At 42.7% G+C, this 19,663-nt stretch overlaps 2 protein-coding genes across 2 annotated transcripts; both read left to right on the plus strand.

Moving 5' to 3' along the window:
* The first annotated feature begins 530 nt into the window (after positions 1–530).
* Positions 531–4,930, plus strand: LOC139449069 (NXPE family member 4-like). The gene is made up of 4 exons (XM_071230535.1): positions 531–643; positions 2,427–3,119; positions 3,725–3,774; positions 4,143–4,930. Exons 1-4 carry the CDS (start codon positions 531–533, stop codon positions 4,928–4,930), a joined length of 1,644 nt encoding a protein of 547 aa, XP_071086636.1.
* A 9,502-nt stretch (positions 4,931–14,432) lies between these two features.
* Positions 14,433–18,695, plus strand: LOC139447636 (serine/threonine-protein kinase PrkC-like). Its single transcript, XM_071229048.1, has 3 exons — positions 14,433–14,568; positions 15,220–15,235; positions 17,789–18,695. Exons 1-3 carry the CDS (start codon positions 14,433–14,435, stop codon positions 18,693–18,695), a joined length of 1,059 nt encoding a protein of 352 aa, XP_071085149.1.
* Positions 18,696–19,663: the final 968 nt, after the last annotated feature.

The raw sequence follows: 19,663 nt of genomic DNA on the forward strand, positions 1-19,663 counted from the left end.
ACAGACCCGTGAAGATCCGGGGTAGAACAGGTCTTCAGCAACCCATGCTTGCCGCTTGCGATTACGCTTGTCGTAAGAGGCGACTAACGGGATCGGGTGGTCAGGCTCGCTGACTTGGTTGATGCATGTTATGGATCCCAATTGCGTGGATCGATGCTCATGATATCAATCACTGGATTGTCTGGTCCAGACTCGATTATTCACAGACATTTAACCATAAAACGGAAACACCAGAAGAGAAAAGTCTCGATCATCTTCCCAAACAGATTAAATTAGAGTTTAAAAAGCGAAATACTTGTGAAAATTGTGTGAATAGAATGAAAAGTACACCTACTTGTTTGGAAAACAAATATATTTTTTCTGACACACTACTATTTCCTAATTCACAATTTGTTAATCTAAGTGGCTCATCAAACCATTTCCTTTTGTGTGATTATCCCTCATTGGTTCCTAGTGTCGCTGGAGCACCTGAAGAGAGTATTTACTGATACTTCCACTGAGCTGTGAAACCCCAGGACAAGCAACAACAGATGGTGTGTTGTGCCACGATGCCGGGGAACTGCATCAACTCCCGACGTAAATGTGCAGGGTTTATGATGACCTGTGTGGCTGTCCTGTTGGTCACCTGGTTTCTGTACAGCAGGTGAGACACATGACCGTGAATGTATGTAGTCTGAGTGGCGCTCCTGTTGGTCTGCTGGTATCTATGAAACAGGTGCGACACATGGCCGTGAATGTATGTAGTCTGTGTGGCGATCCTGTTGGTCTGCTGGTATCTATACAACAAGTGCGACACATGGCCGTGAATGTATGTAGTCTGTGTGACGATCCTGTTGGTCCCCTGGTATCTATGAAACAGGTGCGACACATGGCCGTGAATGTATGTAGTCTGTGTGACGCTCCTGTTGGTCCCCTGGTATCTATGCAACAGGTGCGACACATGGCCGTGAATGTGAGTCAATGTCTGTGTGACACTCCTGTTGGTCCCCTGGTATCTACGAAACAGGTGCGACACATGGCCGTGAATGTGAGTCAATGTCTGTGTGACACTCATGTTGGTCCCCTGGTATCTATGCAACAGGTGCGACACATGGCCGTGAATGTGAGTCAATGTCTGTGTGACACTCATGTTGGTCCCCTGGTATCTATGAAACAGGTGCGACACATGGCCGTGAATGTGAGTCAATGTCGGTGTGACACTCATGTTGGTCCCCTGGTATCTATGCAACAGGTGCGACACATGGCCGTGAATGTGAGTCAATGTCTGTGTGACACTCATGTTGGTCCCCTGGTATCTATGAAACAGGTGCGACACATGGCCGAGAATGTGAGTCCGTGTCTGTGTGACACTCCTGTTGGTCAGCTGTTATATACACAGCAGGTGAGACTGTGTAGTCTGTGTGACGATCTTGTTGGTCCGCTGGTTTCTTTACAGCCTGTGAGACACATGGCCGTGAATGTATGTAGTCTGTGTGACGCCCGTGTTGGTCCCCTGGTATCTATGCAACAGGTGCGACACATGACCGTGAATGTGAGTCAATGTCTGTGTGACGCTCATGTTGGTCCCCTGGTATCTATGCAACAGGTGCGACACATGGCCGTGAATGTGAGTCAATGTCTGTGTGACGCTCATGTTGGTCCCCTGGTATCTATGCAACAGGTGCGACATGGCTGTGAATGTGAGTCAATGTCTGTGTGACGCTCATGTTGGTCCCCTGGTATCTATGCAACAGGTGCGACACATGGCCGTGAATGTGAGTCAATGTCTGTGTGACACTCCTGTTGGTCCCCTGGTATCTATGCAACAGGTGCGACACATGGCCGTGAATGTGAGTCAATGTCTGTGTGACACTCCTGTTGGTCCCCTGGTATCTATGCAACAGGTGCGACACATGGCCGTGAATGTGAGTCAATGTCTGTGTGACACTCCTGTTGGTCAGCTGTTATATATGCAGCAGGTGAGACATATGTCCGTGAAAATGACCCAATGTCTTAACATTAGTGTTGCAGTCACTAGGCTACAAGTACGAAGGTGGCAATTAGATCCACTGAAATATAAAGAAGACATTTGTCGTTTCATTTCACATCATTCCGGTAGTACGGAATATCCCCGTGACTGGTTCATACAATTTGTTTTGTGAGTTGTTTAACGCCACACCCAGCAATATTCAAGAGGTCTGATGATCATCGACTCTGGACAATTCAGTGACTGCCAATCATGAGCATCGATCCACGCAATTGGGTTATGATGGCAGACCACTCGAACCATTAAGTCGCCCCTTACAAGCATAGGGTGCAGGTGACTTTCATTCATTCGACATACAGTATAGCAGAGGCCAAGTTTACCAAATATTCAAACTGTGATAATCCAGTCACCATATTTCTTCCTTAGCTAACTATTTGTATTTTCATTTTGTTATTTACAGCAGTATTGATATGGCACCAACTCCCATGTCATACGGTACGTCAAATACCTCAAAAGCGAGAGAAACTGACTGGAGAAGATCAACTTCAGCAATCCTCACACAAGCAAAGAACAGATCGCAGGTACAGAATTCAAGCTACAACCGTGTTGCTGATCCACGTTTTTCCAAAATACGCATCAATGGAAGGGACCAGTTCCAAGTCGGGGACGTCATAAATGTCTCCATCATCCTGAAGGACAGAGAGGGCAGGATGATTGTCACAGGAGGAGATGACATCAGGATATGGATGAAATCTACCAATGGCAGGAACAGAACTTCCGGTCACGTCATTGATCACGGAAACGGAAGTTACACAGGAGTTCTACGAGCATTCTGGGAAGGACATCCTGTTATCACGGTATCCATTGCCTGGACAAGACAACATCTTAACATCAAAGACAGATTTCTTTCATCACATGTTCCGTACAATTTCTTATATGCTTCATTTGAAAAGGGGTCTCTAAAGGAAGTAACTCGATGCAATATAACAAAGACGTCAGAGAACATGTGTGATTTTACTGCACAAAATGGCGGACATCCATGGCTGTGTGAAAGACCTAAAGAGAAACGTCTCCCATGTTCGTCGCGGAAAAGCCACCACTCGGCTACCGCTGGTGATTATCACACACCTGCTGAGAAACAATTCATAAAAAGGTTAGTCTGGCATGATCTGGCTTTTTAATCAATTTATATCTGATTTCCGATTACAGTAATTCATGCAAACCTTTTTAACATATATAGCAGCATAACTGTATCAGTAAGTTTATCATCATGACTCTCTGGCAACACTCAAACTGGAGTGAGTGAGTGAGTGAGTGAGTTGGGTTTAACGCCGCTTTTAACATTATTCCAGTTATATCAAGGCGTGTCAGCTTAATATGGGAGGAAAGTCCGAAGTGATGCAGGTCTCAGACGTTTACCACTTCGGTGAAACCCACGAGCACGGGTATGGCGCTGACAAACCTAGAAACATAATCGGGGCGAACCGGGATTCAAACCCACAATCATAGGTTTCTGGCGTGTCCAAGGGACGCAACTCTGCACAGCGAATCGCGGCGCTTTAGACGACTGGGCCACCCGTGCCTCCCACTCAAACTGAAACCCCATAAAGCTGTCAGACAGTCTCGACGCTGAAATATATAAATAATTCAGACATTGTGAAACAGCAAAGTTCACCCCATCATTTTATTTTAACCTCCTTGAAATTGTTAAAGGAGTCCAACCCTTTTCAACTGAAATGCTGCTTTTGCCTTTGACAGACATCCTCCTCATCAGTTTCTCCGGACAATTACAGCGTCCATAAGTCGAGGTTAGTAAAGTTATCATCCACGGTCACTGGAGTAGATCGCACACATGTTAATTGGTCTTTAGTCAGAGTCTTGTCTCAGTGGTCTAGCATCTTATAAATGTAAAGCGAAATATATATAAGCGAAAGTACTTCTTGAACGGAACTTTAAGCCAAAGCACCACCCAACCGAACCCCGTCCCAACTCTTCAAAGTAATGTAAGATTTTTAGCTCATCTTTTGTTTCCACTCAAGTTCAAATACCACATGTCACATATCTCAGTATCCTCCACCGTGATATTGCTGGAATATTGCTAAAAGCGGCGTACAATCACACATCAGTTGATATGAATATCTCAGTTACTTGTTAACATCTTAACATCTATCTGCAGGTAACTTTCGTCCGGTGACACGGATCAGCTGTTCGGAACTACCAGTTAACCAAACCTGGAGGAACGACTTCTCATCGGGATACAGCTCACAGGAAAGCAACACGCGAGTCTGGCATCCTCAACTCTGCCGGTACCCGATACAACAAACAGAACAAGCCTATAAGCGATGCCTAGCAAACAGGCGCCTGTGGCTGTATGGAGATTCCACAACCAGGCAATGGTTTGGATATCTTTCACGTTTGCTTGGGAAGGAAATGGTTATACACGGGAAATACGAGCCGAAAGTAGCTTTTATAAGTGATACAAACAGTTCTATTTTCTGTGGACCCCATGAATATCCTTTCAACATTGGGAGTGTCTGGACTAATGCAACATTTAACAAACCCTTGAAACAGTACCTTGATAGGATTCCCAACCACTCCACGGATATTGTAGTGTTTCATCAATTAGCTCACCTGGTAAATTTTGGACCTGATGTTTTTAGAGATCATATTCGCAGGAACGTAAGAAGCATCAGAGAATTTATTTTCAGGGTCCCAAAAGCTATCGTGGTTGTCAAAGGGACGACCACTTTCAGAACTTTTGTCTTAGATAAATTCGGAGACATGAATGCTATGTCGTATGATCCAATCTTGAGAGAAGAATTTTCTTTGATCAAGGACAGGGTTATCTTTCTTGATTTTATTCCGATGACCTTAGCATCTGAAGTTCAGGAGCTCCACCCAGACAAGGAAGTGGTGAAACTAATGGTCCATCACTTGATGGGAAATGTATGTGGAAGAAACTAGTGTGTTTGTTGTGTGACCATCTTGGCAAGAATAAATACAGGCAATATTTATATTACTTATTTAGTCAGCACATAATATATGTGTACGTTGATGAATGATTGAGTTTGGTGAAACACTCCTAGGAGTATTTCAGTTATACCACGGCGTGTCTATTGGAGACTTGACAAGGAGGCCCAGTCCAATGTGCGTATGTCTTCTCGTCGTAGCTAATCGGTGACGATTTCGGCACTATGTGGTCTGCCATTGGCATCTTGCTGTTAAAATGTCTGCCGATATTTCTAGCGAAAGGAACAACGACAGGATATATTGCAGGCCAGTCATATGTGCATTCACGTTAACCAAATCAGTTCGCTTATCATGTGTGAGACCGCCCCATACCATGACACTACCGCCCAGACCCTGGGGAGAGTGTTTCTCCATCAACCCATGCTTGCCGTAAAAGGCGACTATGCTTGTCGTAGGAGGCGACTGACGGAATTGGGTGGTCAGGCTCGCTGACTTGGTTTGATGCATGTTATCGTATTCCAATTGCGTGGATCGATGCTCATGATGTCAATGACTGGATTGTCTGGTCCAGACTCGATTATTTTACAGACCGCCGTCAAGTATGGGTTGCTGAAGGCCCATTCTACCCCGGAATCTTCACAGGTCCAATAATTCATGTAATATATTTTCTCTAACATAGTATAGATGGCAGAAAGTCTAGTGTATGTTGTGACTACTTTCAGATATTAAAAATATGTCAATCACTGGATTGACTGGTCCAGACTCGATTATTTACAGATCGCCGTCCTATAGCTGAAATGTGACGTTAAACAACAAGCAAACACTACCGCCCCCACACCGATCAAGGTCACGAATTGTTACCTTGGCATTCCGCTCGCCGCTACGTCGCCAAAACATTTTCTGCTATCTGTGAATCCGAGGCAAAATCTTCGTCTGTAAACATGATGTAAAGCCATTAGCGCACAGCCGTCCTTGGTGTTGCCTGGTACACCCCAATCTTTGTCGCCTATGGTAAGATGTGAGAGTCACACCCTTCACAGAACGCCTTGAACTTCAGGCGGAGTTGCACGGAGCCGATTTGTAACGGTAGATGTTGGAAATTCGCTTACCTGTTTTAGTATGTAATTCTCCATTTGAATCTATTGCGTAGTATTTCAACAGAAAATTACTTGTAATTAAACACTGAAGCAGGTGGCAACTTGATTTCGTTTGCGGTACAAAAGATACCGAACATAGTTTATCCCAGAACATGCACAAGGAAATAGTATAATATATACTATTAGATAGTGGTTTTAAAACAATATCAATATGTATACATAGTTTCACCCTGTTTATAAGGCGTTTTTGTATTGAGTATGGAACGAAGCATAGTCTTTAGAATAAGTTGGTCCTTTCAGAATGTGGAGTAAATCAATGTTCATTAATTTATATTTTCAATGTGAATATTCTCCCGATATGAGGTGGTGAAGTGCCTGATCACATTCAGTCCACATTTGAGTTCTATATTTCGAGACAGCTGTGGGTGAGATACCCATTTGAGATAACTCGTATCTGTTTTTGAATCAAATCACCAATGATAATCCTGAAACGCCGCCGATAAGCCTGGAATTGTTTAGTTGGTTTTGGAAATGAGGCTAACACGAACGTTGACTTCCCGCCATATTGGATCGTGTTTACAAAGCACGTTTCAGTTATGCCCGTTTTGAGACGCATAGTACATCACGCATATTTCAAACTCAGCTGCGATACATACATCCCTGAATTCCTCATACATTTTAAAATCAAATGACAAACTGTATTTGTCACCAATACAAATTTTCAAGATGAAATCAAGCGAAATAAATTGGGTCTGTCCTCGGAAGACTGTACTTGTTTCAAATGTAAACAAAGCAAAATTCAGATTTTACACTGTGTGGCATTTTCTACTATTTTGAGAGATCCATTCGTCTAATTGTTGCATACTTTGGTGTTTGAGAATATTCATGGGAAGAGTATCGTAGCACGAATTACAATGATGAGGTACATGACTTTTATATTCAACAGAAATCGTATGTTTCCGTTCTGTGTGACGCCATGACTGACGCAAAATCACGCTCAACCACGACGGTAATTATCTGCATTTCTGACTAAAATACTTGGTTACTTTGGAAAACATAAAAACATGTAAACAGATAACAGTACGCAGATTGTCAGATTGTTTACTTACATGACACATTTATGCATATACGATCCTCAATCAACGAAAATACTCCTGAAAATCACGCGTACTGTTGTCATTGAACACGCCATTTCGCAAATGTCGGTCACCGGTAGTGATGTCATACGGAAGTGAGCATTTTATATGTATTTTGTAATTTCTTGGAGGTGAAACGAATAATTCTTATGAAAATGTGCGTCAGAAAAATAACTTGACATCCATCGGGTTAATACATGTTGTTCGATGTTATCTAGTTTGCATTAACATTATCGCATTGATATAATCCAAAGATGTGTTTGATGACGTCACTCATGACCGTTATGTATTAATACCCCCTCTGCGATCATGAGAATAGACAAGATGCATTAATTCGATGCTAAAGTGGTGCGATATGAGGGTGTGCAAGAAACAGATTACTACACCCGAGCCTTCAGATAGCACTGATTTTACTACGAGTTGTTTCAAAATGTATCTGACTCGCTTTCGCTCGTTGTAAGATAAATGCTATCTGACAGACACTCTATCGACATCAGTTAGAAAGAGATGTCTTTCCATATATACTCTTTAAAATAAAGTAGGGAATCGTGAACTATAAATGTAAATACGTGTTGACGACAACCATCCAATGCAAGCATGTTTATGTCTGTAAAACAACAAGCAGATACTGTATTTTGCTTGTGCAGTTGCGCCACAAACGTGCGTAGGTGTCGTACCTGATTTTGACACTTTCAAGGAAGATAGACCGTTATTTCCGTCCTTCATATTGATTCTGCTTGTGAGAGAAGGACATCAGTCGAATGGAGACTACCGTTGGTTTGTGAAGGGCGATGGTTTCTTGAGATAGGCTAGAGAGTTGTGACTTTAAATGCACTGATGAGTAAATAGAGATATTTTGTATGCTTGATTGAACGTGAAGCCAATGTCAGTCACTGAGGATCGCAGCGATTTGGCTTGACCTGGATATCTTAGTTTCATTTAAACATATCTTATTGTATCCAATTACAAAGGGATCAGGGAAACGTGTCCTACCCCTACACACATTGTTGAATTAATGTAGTGTATTGTCATTGTGATTAGTGCTATAGTAAATGAAACCAGCTAGCTCATGCTATGACGTAGCTGATGACGTCAGCGCAGACCGAGGTACTGACGCTATGATAGAAGAATGAACCCATGATCGTATCCCAGTCTTCGTGTTATAGATACGGAGACAGTTCAATGTAAGAACTACATGACGTACATCACACTGGCGAGAAGGATGGGATCAGGATGCGTTCACAGTAATGGTTGATTTCGGGATGAAGTGTTCGGATAGGAATGCTTAGTGCAGGCGTCAGTACATCGATCCAGCAGGCGGTCAAATATCGCGCACCAGCTAACAGGCTCCCTAAGTGTGGGGGCGGTCGGGTAGCCTAGTGGTTAAAGCGTTTGCTCGTCACGCCGAAGACCCGGGTTCGATTCCCGACATGGGTACAATGTGTAAAGCCCATTTCTGGTGTCCCCCGCCGTGATATTGCTGGAATATTGCTAAAAGCGGCGTAAAACCAAACACATTCACTCACTCACTCCCTAAGTGTGAGTGTGTGGACATGAAGTACCCTGTTCTAAAGGAAGACGGATCATTATTGTGCAAATTGATACAACCGGAACTTTTGGAATTGGGTGCAAAATAGCAGTTGAAAAGATTGTCGCCTAGCAACTGAACGAGATCTTACGAGAAACAAAATGGCCGCCCGGTTTCATTACTGGGTTTGATTCAGCGAAGGAAGACTGGTCTAGCTACATTAAATGCTTTGAGATAAGGATGGCAGCAAGTAAGTCGAGGTCGGAAGAGAGAGTAAACACTTTCCTTGCAACAGTTGGGCCACATGCCTTCGAACTTTCAGTATCGCTCGCTTTACCAGCCCATGTTGCCGGCTAGTAGTACGGAGAGTTGACAGGCTATTTGACGGACTACTACAAACCTTACAGAAATGAAATCGGTGAAAGGTATGCATGCAGTAAAAGAGATCAATCACAAACTGAATGTGTGCCAGAATATATACTGGCACAAATGCGATCGAGCTAAAACGGTAACTTTGCAAAATGAACATTTACAAGATAGACTAGTACCAGGGTTACGAAATGAACACATTCAGAAAAAGTTGTTGACCAGACAAGGAATTAACTTGGCAAAATGCATGTGAAATAACTATTGAAATGGAAAGAGCAGATAAGGACACAGTCATTCACGCCACAAGTGACACAACTGATTTAAGATGTGTCAAATAGACACTAAGATAAACAGAATGCTATAATATTTATGCACTGGCATGTCTTGGTTATTTCAGTGGCTCCGATGATTGCGCAGCCAGGGATTGTGGATTCACAGGACGAGTAGAACCTAGCGACATGAACAATCTATCCGACGCTCATCCACCCAGTTAGTGATGTAGTTCTAATCAATACACCATATGCTTCTGTTACCTACACGACCCGTAATGATCCGGGGTAGAATAGGTCTTCAGCAACCCTTGCTTGCCGTAAAAGGTGACTATGCTTGTGGAAAAAGGCGACTAACGGGATAGGGTGGTCAGGCACGCTAACTTGGTTGATGCATGTCATCGTATCCCATTTGCGTAGATCGATGCTCATGATGTCAATGACTGGATTGTCTGGTCCAGATTCGATTATTTTACAGACCACCGTCAAGTATGGGTTGTTGAAGACCTATTCTACCCCGGAATCTTCACAGGTCCAATAATACATGTAATATATTTTCTCTAACATAGTATAGATGGCAGAAAGTCTAGTGTATGTTGTGACTACTTTCAGGTATTAAACAATAGTCAACGTTTTACAGTTGTTTTAAGTGTTTAATCAACATCACTACATTCTGCGACATATTATATACCAGAACAGTCATAGTTGTTTGTAAATCATTTACAGTAAGCTGCAATGTGTGTTTAGTTAACAAAGCTGAAGTAGTTCCTAACAATTTCTTTCTTTGTTACACAAACCAACTTTCTTTGTTAACGCCGCGCTTGGCAATATTACAGCTATATGACGGCGGTCTGTAAATAATCGAGTCTGGACCAGACAATCCAGTGATTAATATCATGAGCATCGATCCACGCAATTGGGATCGATGACATGCATCAACCAAGTCAGCGAGCCTGACCACCCGATCCCGTTAGTCGCCTCTTACGACAAGCAAAGTCGCCTTTTACGCAAGCAGGGATTATGAGTCACCTCCTTCTGGGCATATGTCTCTAAGCAATTTAATATATTCATGCAAATATGAAAGATATTTAGAATATTTTTAAATACCAATAGTTTGTGCGAAATAGTGTCTGCATAGGGCATGACATGACCAGCCGATTGACCCGACTTGGCAAAGTTAGGGTCGAAGTGGTGTCTGTGGCTGAGGATACCAAAACAGTAAGTTGTGATTTGTTTTCACAGTCAAAGGAATGACAAGGAAGGATCCGGAGGATTGTATATGTGAATACCACGAGCACGGGTGTGGTGCTGACAGACGTAATCAGGGCAGATCATTGGAACCCACGATCATAGGTCTCTGACGTGCCCAAGGGACGCAACTCTGCCCAGAAAATTGTGGCGCATCAGACCACGTGGCCCCCGTGCCCCTGAATATCCACGCAATTGGGATCGATGCCATGCATCAGTCAAATCGAGCCTGACCACCCGATCCCGGTAGTCGCCTTTTACGACCAGCATGGGTTGCTGAAGACCTATTCTACCCCGGATCTTCACGGGTCTCCACGCAATTGTGATCGATGCCATGCATCAATCAAGTCAGCGAGCCTGACCACCCGATCCCGGTAGTCACCTCTTACGACAAGCATAGTCACCTTCACGGCAAGCATGGGTTGCTGAAGACCTATTCTACCCCGGGTCTTCACGGGTCTCAACTACGTGATGGTTTGTTTGTTGTTTAACGCCGCACTCAGCAATATTCCAGCTATATGACGGCGGTCAGAAACTCTAGTGATTGACATCATGAGCATCGATTCACGTCCTACCGAAGTTTTCAATGCCAATTATTGCTATCGTCATTGTTGGTGCAGGCTGTACATTCTCTGGGGTGACATTTTCTGCATTTACGACGATATATGAGGTGAAAAATGATGATGTATTATGGTGGGTATATTTTGTGTTAATATTTACAAATACAGTTAGAAATGAGATGTGTTCATTAGATAGGCCTACACATTTAAGTAGACGATATTTTCGTTTTATTTACTTTATTTCACGATGTTAAATTATGCTGAAATTTCTAAGCTAAATTCACCTGTTAAACTCATCATCACTGAATTCTGCCAGACCATATACATCGGAAAAAAAATCCGAAATTCATCACGTCTGTTGCGTTGATATCAGCCATGTTGGTGGTCAAACGGAAGAAGTGCGACAATAGTCTGTGATGCCTACTGAAGCGGTCATAAAATCTGACGCATTTTTCAATTAAATAGATTTTGTCTAATTTACGTGTTTGTCCAATCAAATTTGAGTATTTCGCGAAGTCATGGTGGAATATCATGTGATATGAAAGAGTCTAGATCCCTGATGACTAAACTTGTCGAAGGTTGACCAGGACTTTTTATTTAAAAACTCAGTAAACCTTAGTCTTAAGTTAAATTAATTCATTCTTTTTTGGCGCTAAGGTGCTACTTACAACATCAAATGTGAAAGTATTTGAAAACTAATATTATCGTAGTGTAAAGATAAACCGAATCGAAAGCAAATGAGACCCGTGAAGATCCGGTGTAGAATAGGTCTTCAGCAACCCATACTTGCCGACTATGCTTGTCGTAAAAGGCGACAAACGGGATCGGGTGGTCAGGCTCGCTGACTTGGTTGAACCATGTCATCAATCCCAATTGCGTGGATCGATGATCATGATATTAATCACTGGATTGTCTAGTCCAGACTCGATTATTTACTGACCGCCGTCATATAGCTGGAATATTGCTGAGTGCGGCGTTAAACAACAAACCTACCAACAATATATTTTACGGGTTTATTCTGCCGATTTATATGAACGTAGGGTCGAGGTTAGGTCTGAATGTGTGTAGCTGATGGATACAATGTGTGTAACCCATAGATACAATGTGTGTAGCTCATGGATACAATGTGTGTAACCCATAGATACAATGTGTGTAGCCGATGGATACAATGTGTGTAACCCATAGATACAATGTGTGTAAGGAATGGATACAATGTGTGTAAGGAATGGATACAATGTGTAACTAATGGGTACAATATGTGTAACTCATAGATACAATGTGTGTAGCTGATGGATACAATGTGTGCAGCTGATGGATACAATGTGTGTAACGAATGGAGTAAATGTGTGTAACTCATGGATACAATGTGTGTAACGAATGGATACTAAATGCTGCACTTACAGCATGCCAGCTACGAGATCGGGGAATAAAAGAAACGACTTACTGTTCATTCTCAACCGTTGGACAAGAGCATGCTTAGATTGAAGGTACAACAGAGAGAACGAGCAGCTGGCATCGTACACCAAGGAGCAACGCATGGCAACATCGCGAGGAGTTGTGACTGTAGCCGAATGACAATCACCAGGCGCACGGCCTGTTTCAGGTGGACTGGGCGGAAGAGAGATAGACCCGCTGTCAATATTATTGTCCACAACCGACAGCTCTCGTACTCCTTATTATGTAACAATATCCTCACAACACGGGAGCATCATACCTTAAACTCGTAGAGAAACAAATTGGTTTCGGGCATGTTAGCTTTCGTGTAGGGACTAGGGGGCTGTGATTGTTTTCAACGTCAATGTTTGAATTTGTAACCAAAACAATTATCTCAAGACGCTCATCCATACAAGTGAGATTATTCTTCTGAATGCTTCTAAAGTTAGTCTAGTCCCCGTTGTTTTGAAAGCATTCAATTTCACTTCAAGTCAAGTCCAGTAATATCTTATTGGTAATTCATTGTCTGGTAGACCGTCCTAGGTACGTTTTGTCCATCATCGTGTCTTTGGAACTCGGTAATGCGGACCAATTACACTGTCTACAGATTAAATGAGTGAGTGAGTATGGTTTTACGCCGCTTTTAGCAATATTCCAGCAATATCACGGCGGGGTCACCAGAAATGGGCTTCACACATTGTACCCATGTCGGGAATCGAACCCGGGTCTTCGGCGTAACGAGCGAACGCTTTAACCACTAGGCTACCCGACCGCCCCTGTCTACAGAACGTAAACCTTGTTTAATTAACAGAGGATAGCAGATTGAATATGACCAAAATCAATCCATTTCTGTGTATTCTGTAATACGGAAAACATTCACTTGTGATGCCCTTCTGATGTCCTATACTATGTCCAAGTTGGTCATTTTGGATGCAGCATTCTTATTTGCCACGTTTTATGGACACATGAACTTTAATATAGAACCTCGAGGTAGACCTACAGACCTAAATATAGGCACAGACACGTTTGCGCTCCTTTATGGACGCTCCCAATACGCCTATCGAGTTTCTGACTGGACTAAGAGTAAATCAAAGAGTCAATTCTATATGAATGCTGATGCATAGTGCAGCGTGTTGCCCGTACCTCTGTCTCATGAAATAATGCGCTAGACAGGTTAGGTTGATATATGGCACATAGGACCACATCTGGCCATCGATCATTTGTGAACCGTGTCATATGTACCACTAACATGGAAACCAACAGTTTTGGTTGGTTGGTTTGTTGTTGAACGCCGCACTCAGCAATATTCCAGCTATATGACGGCGGTCTGTAAATAATCGAGTACGGACCAGACAATCCAGTGATTGATATCATGAGCATCGATCCACGCAATTGGGATCGATGACATGCATTAACCAAGTCAGCGAGCCTGACCACCCGATCTCGTTAGTCGCCTCTTACGACAAGCATAGTCGCCTTTTACGGCAAGCATGGGTTGCTGAAGACCTATTCTACACCGGAATATTCTTCAGCAACTCCACACTCTTAAAATACAGCAACTGTACTGTAAATTGTATACATGACCCTCCCGCAACAATTAACTGAACAATTCACCCCCGGAAAAACTCAAACACATATTTACTCCATACCGACATGTATTGATCCTTCTGTCAAGGCCTTCGATAGAGCAAGAACCAAAGAGCGCACTAGTGAACCAGTTATACTTTCGCACGTCTCGTAACACGTTTTACCTCATATATAGCCTTTTATCTATTATGCCGATCCATACTCCAAAAGTACCTGCTCTAGATATGTCTAGTGATTGGCACTGCCACGTGTGCCATTAGCAATACACATGAATATTTGTGTTAATCTAACTAACAGCTGTTACTCTATTTGGGGAAGTATAACATATTGTGTCCATACCTTTATATCTGATTCTGTTTGTCTTCACAGGTCCTCGATCACAGCAGCTCAGCAGAGAACTTCAGGTGAGACAGCATTTTAATTGTCTTTAAGGTAATCCCTGTATTATTGCCAGTGTTGAAAATCATAAAACACTTACTTTTATTATCTACATCCTTCCCTGGATTTAATTCTAAAGTTTTATTGATATTCACCGTTCAGTTTATCTGTTACATTAAATTTTATAACGGTTCTATAGTTGGTTGGTTTTTTTGTTGTTGAACGCCGCACTCAGCAATGTTCCAGCTATATGACAGCGGTCTGTAAATAATCGAGTCTGGACCAGACAATCCAGTGACTGACATCATCAGCATCGATCCACGCAATTGGGAAACGAAGACATGCATTAACCAAGTCAGCGTCCAAGATTATTGCACTTATATAGCGACGAGCATGCACGTGTATGTGTGTGTGTGGCTGCTTGTACTAGTCCGGACATGCTGATTTATAGTGCTAGCTCACTGAGATACCATGCCGCAGTTTAACATGAATACCCCACTCTGACACAGTATACTGACTCCGAGCCGACCAGTCCTTGTTTTAGCCCCTAAGCGCCAGACACGGTAACAACAAGTTCAATCTTTTAACGTCTTTTTGTATGACGCGGCCGGGGATCGAACCTCGGACCTTCCGCTCTCCGGGCGGACGCTCTACCACAAGACCACGGAGGCGGTGAGAGGGGCTAAGGCCTGTGTCAGGGATTTCGGCCAACATTCACATAACGGTAGCCGGTATTGCCAAGTGCCCACATGTGCAATATTTCGGATGTCCTTCCATCCTTGGCGAAGAAAATGGAAAAAGATGATTATTCATGGCAAAATTGCCCGAATTCAGTCTTTCGTGAACACGGAATTTGGTATGGGCTCATTACCTCATTTGAAATCATAGGATATCAACCAAACTTCACAGAACAGTAGATGCTCTGATGCTCTAAGATCAAGACAAGTTTCACGTATATCGAGGTACATCTCCACCGCAAACAGACCTCTCAGATATACAAATTGCCAAAACTCGCTGTGACGACTAGCGGTATTAAGACCTCGCGCCAGAGAACGCAGTGCATTCCTTCAGATGTACATCCTCCATACTCCAAATAGGTTAAAAATAAAAAATAATTGGAATCCATTCAGAAGGAAAAATTCAATGAAAAACGACTTGTGACACAGATAATACTTTATGTTAAATCATGAATATTGACAAACGAGGCACATCCGATTCGGTATTCGGTATTGTTTTAATCCGTTTCACGCTGTGTTTACAATTATCAGGGGTGGTTTCATGCATAGTTTGAAAAATTGGGTACGAAATTCGGTCCAGTGATTAGGTGAACCAGCGATTAGGTGAAACACATTCATTGCACTGTGTCGTAATGAGAATCTTGGATTCAGAAGCATCTTGGAGGGAGTCTAAAGCGCCAGAATATCGAGTTCACAGTTCTTTCTATACGAGGCTAACCGAGAAAGATAACGACGCATCGAAACTTTTGAATATACTCAAGCGGTGATTGATTCAAGTGGTGGACACAACCGATACTGACATTTTCTGTACCCCTGTGACATTAACTGTATCGTGTACATGTGTCTGTCTAGGTGACACGATTAATGTTTTGAATACATTGATCTTTAAACAGTGTTTCTGTGTCCTATTTTGAAACAATCGCATTATATTATATTTTGAAAGTCAGTGTCAAGTTTCTTTTTTTGAAGAGTATATATACAAAATTGTATATTTTTGGAAATGTCATCTTTCCAAAGCATATACCAGCTTGTATAGATGGAATTTTTTTTTCAGTGTTATGTATAGTAATGATCTGGAAAAATCAGACTTAATTCAACTCTCTCATGCAAATAACCAGAAACATTGGTTGGAGGTTAATCAGGTCAGTTTGTTGATGATAATGATTATACGATAGGGGACATTCTGCCATTTTCCTGTCAAACAATTGCGATTGGACCCCAAACCAATAATATAATTCAGGGGGTGTCTATATGTTTTCACTCATGTCTGATTTTGCCAGATCATACATGCATGTGAAAATTGTCATCAATGTACAGTCATGATATACTTGATTTTGAAAAAATTAAACTAAGTTAAAAATCCTCAATACTCCAAGCAATCTGCCCAGGCAAATATCAATTTCTTCTTTTGCTGGTTCCATCCCACGTGCATCCCATCTTGCTATGAAACTCAAATGAGCATTTTGTGGTCGATTTTAATGCGGGAATCTCTCCCCTGATCTCTCTCATTTGAGACTGGATACCAGGCAAATTTCTTCGCATGGCGATTTGTAAAGGTACTGATGTCACCAGTCAACACGGAGCCACTTGAAGAAGCTTCGTGAAATGATCACAACTCTCCGAAATGGTGGAGATCTCCCATCAATATTTCAGCCCTATATGAAATCGGGGAAAAAATATTCAGAAAAATTTCGGCCCAAAAATGCGGCACGCAATTCTCCTACTTGCATCAGCACCAGAGTGTGTGTGAACCATTTTGTCATGTAAACATCGACGGCATGGGGGGGGAGACCATTGTACGGTAGCGCAGAGGGGCCATGGTGAATTATTTTTTTTGTCCAAGAAGTCCTGTGTAGGAGATACTTAGACAAAAAATATTTCACCGTGGCCCTACTGCGCTTCCGTACCATAGCACCAATATCGTTGAAAAATTCTAATCATCAACCTTATCACTTTTCCCGAATTTAGCCTGGTCTTCTCGCGGACGCACTCTTAATATCTTATTTTATAATGTTTATAATGTTATGATTTATATTGTTTATGATATTCATCAAATTCAATAATGATGTTACCGTGTGCATACCTATCTAATAATACTAATGGTATGATCTTACTAAATACTCTAATATAATATAACATATTCATATTCTAATGTTATATCATTCCATCCCACTTTTCCTCCATGTGTCCGGCCTACGAAAGCCCATTAGGACCATATTGGTATTTTGTTTTTTTTCTCTTCTTAACGTTGTTATTACGAGAAAAAAAGTCCTAATTACGACTTTTCAAAACTCGTAATTACGACTTATTTTCTCGTAATTATGACTTTATTCTCGTAATTATGACTTTATTCTCGTAATTACGAGTTTTGAAAAGTCGTAATTACGGCACTTTTCTTGTCATAACGACTTTTAAAAGAGAAAAAAACAAAATACCAATATGGTCCTAATGGGCTTTCGTACCGTCCTTCAGCCGACTCCAGTCATTCCGCAGACTGAATCCCATACAGACTAACAGTCCTCTCTACTCAATTTTCAGGCTCCGCCTTCTATCATAATACAACGGTCTGTCCTATAAGAACTGTACCGGGCTCCGTCCTAAACTTTGGTTTCTGCGATGACGGCATCCCAAGTGACCTCCATCGTTTTCTTCCGGTTTTACTGAACGTTGACACCGTCGACGTGTTCGAGGATCTGATGGTGGGTGCTGGAGGCCAAGCTCGGCTGTACCTGGGGCGATTCCTGCCCACGGATGAGGACGTTGTCGTGAAGGTGCTCCTGGAAGAAAACCTTGAGGAGCTCATGAACGAAGCAACCATGATGATCTACCTGGAAGATATTCCCCACATCCCACTCTTCCGTGGCTTACTGCCAGTGGGTCCTCTGATATCTGACTTAGCAATCGTCATGGAATTTATCCCCAACAGCACAACTGTATATGACCTTCTGCTCCATGGAGCTCTGTCTCAGTGTGACTGGTTAAACTTCTCGCAGCAATTAAGTACTGCGCTGTTAGAAATGCACAAACGATTTGTGTTGTTCAATGACCTTCATGACAGGAACATCATTGTGTCGCGGCAAGGGGCCATGCTGAAGGTGTACGTTATAGACTTCGCAGACGCCTCCTTTCGCCAAGGGAATTCCTTCATGGAGAACTTTACGCAAGGATCTAAAAATCCATTTCCATCCCCAGAAGCGCACTTTGGCATCACTACTCCCGCAAGCGATGTTTTCTCTCTTGGCATGATATTGGCCCATATCACAGATTACGTCAACAATAAGGATTTCTACAGAATTTCGCAACATTGTGTAGCAGGCTGTCCCAGTGATAGGCCCCCACTGTACAATGTTAACGATTTCCTAGTGGAGCTGTACAAAGACACATGCAAGAGTGCCTCCAACACACTGCGCAATTAGAGGTGAAGCTGACTTGACACATATTTGATTATTGGTATATTGGTTAAAACCTCTGCCCGGACAGGGGAAGGTCAGTGATTGGATCCCGGGCCGCGTCATACCAAGAGACGTTACAAGGTGTACCCTGCATGACGCTCAACATTAAGGGGCTAATACAAGGACTAGTCTTTGGCTGAGAAACCCATTGGACATAAATGGTATCAAAAACGTGTGTGAGATCGAATTCCACGTCCGTGATTGGCTACTCCATGGTGATGACCTAAGGTCAAATTATGACGGAGTACTTCCCTCATAGTAATTCACTGATAAGGGTTTTTTTTGTTCTTTGGTCGAATTCACCTATGTCTGTGTTGAATGTTATGGTTTTAGAGTGTCAATACATGTTCTTGGGCGTTATTTTGTTTTCATTGTCATCATCGCCTTGATTATCCATAGGGGGCACGGGTGGCCCAGTCGTCTAAGGCGCCGCGATTCGCTGTGCAGAGTTGCGTCCCTTGGGCACGCCAGAAACCTATGATTGTGGGTTCGAATCCCGGTTCGCCCCGATTATGTTTCTAGGTTTGTCAGCACCATACCCGTGCTCGTGGGTTTCACCGAAGTGGTAAACGTCTGTGACCGGCATCACTTCGGGCTTTCCTCCCACATTAAGCTGACACGCCGTGATATAACTGGAATACTGTTAAAAGCGGCGTTAAACCCAACTCACTCACTCACTCATTATCCATATATATATATATATATATAAGGCTGAAACCTCTTTTGTGGAGGGGGGCACAGGTGGCCTAGTCGTCTAAGGCGCCGAGATTCGCTGTGAAGAGTTGCGTCCCTTGGGCACGCCAGAAACCTATGATTGTCGTGATATAACTGGAATACTGTTAAAAGCGGCGTTAAACCTAACACACTAACTCACTCTTTTCCGGAGGGTCACACTAGGTAGGAGAAGTAAGCAGTACGCGGATGACGTCACT

The sequence above is a fragment of the Haliotis cracherodii genome, unplaced genomic scaffold (assembly GCF_022045235.1).
Source record: "Haliotis cracherodii isolate W230 unplaced genomic scaffold, xgHalCrac1.p SCAF_7, whole genome shotgun sequence".
NCBI lineage: Eukaryota > Metazoa > Mollusca > Gastropoda > Lepetellida > Haliotidae > Haliotis > Haliotis cracherodii.

What these genes read in the sequence shown, in the direction of transcription:
- LOC139447636 (XM_071229048.1), top strand. Translation starts at nt 14,433, where the DNA reads ATGAATATTTGTGTTAATCTAACTAACAGCTGTTACTCTATTTGGGGA.
- LOC139449069 (XM_071230535.1), top strand. Translation starts at nt 531, where the DNA reads ATGGTGTGTTGTGCCACGATGCCGGGGAACTGCATCAACTCCCGACGT. An exon ending in ACCTGGTTTCTGTACAGCAG is followed by an intron (nt 644 to 2,426) that starts GTGAGACACATG and finishes TGTTATTTACAG; the next exon opens with CAGTATTGATATGGCACCAA. An exon ending in GAGAAACAATTCATAAAAAG is followed by an intron (nt 3,120 to 3,724) that starts GTTAGTCTGGCA and finishes TGCCTTTGACAG; the next exon opens with ACATCCTCCTCATCAGTTTC.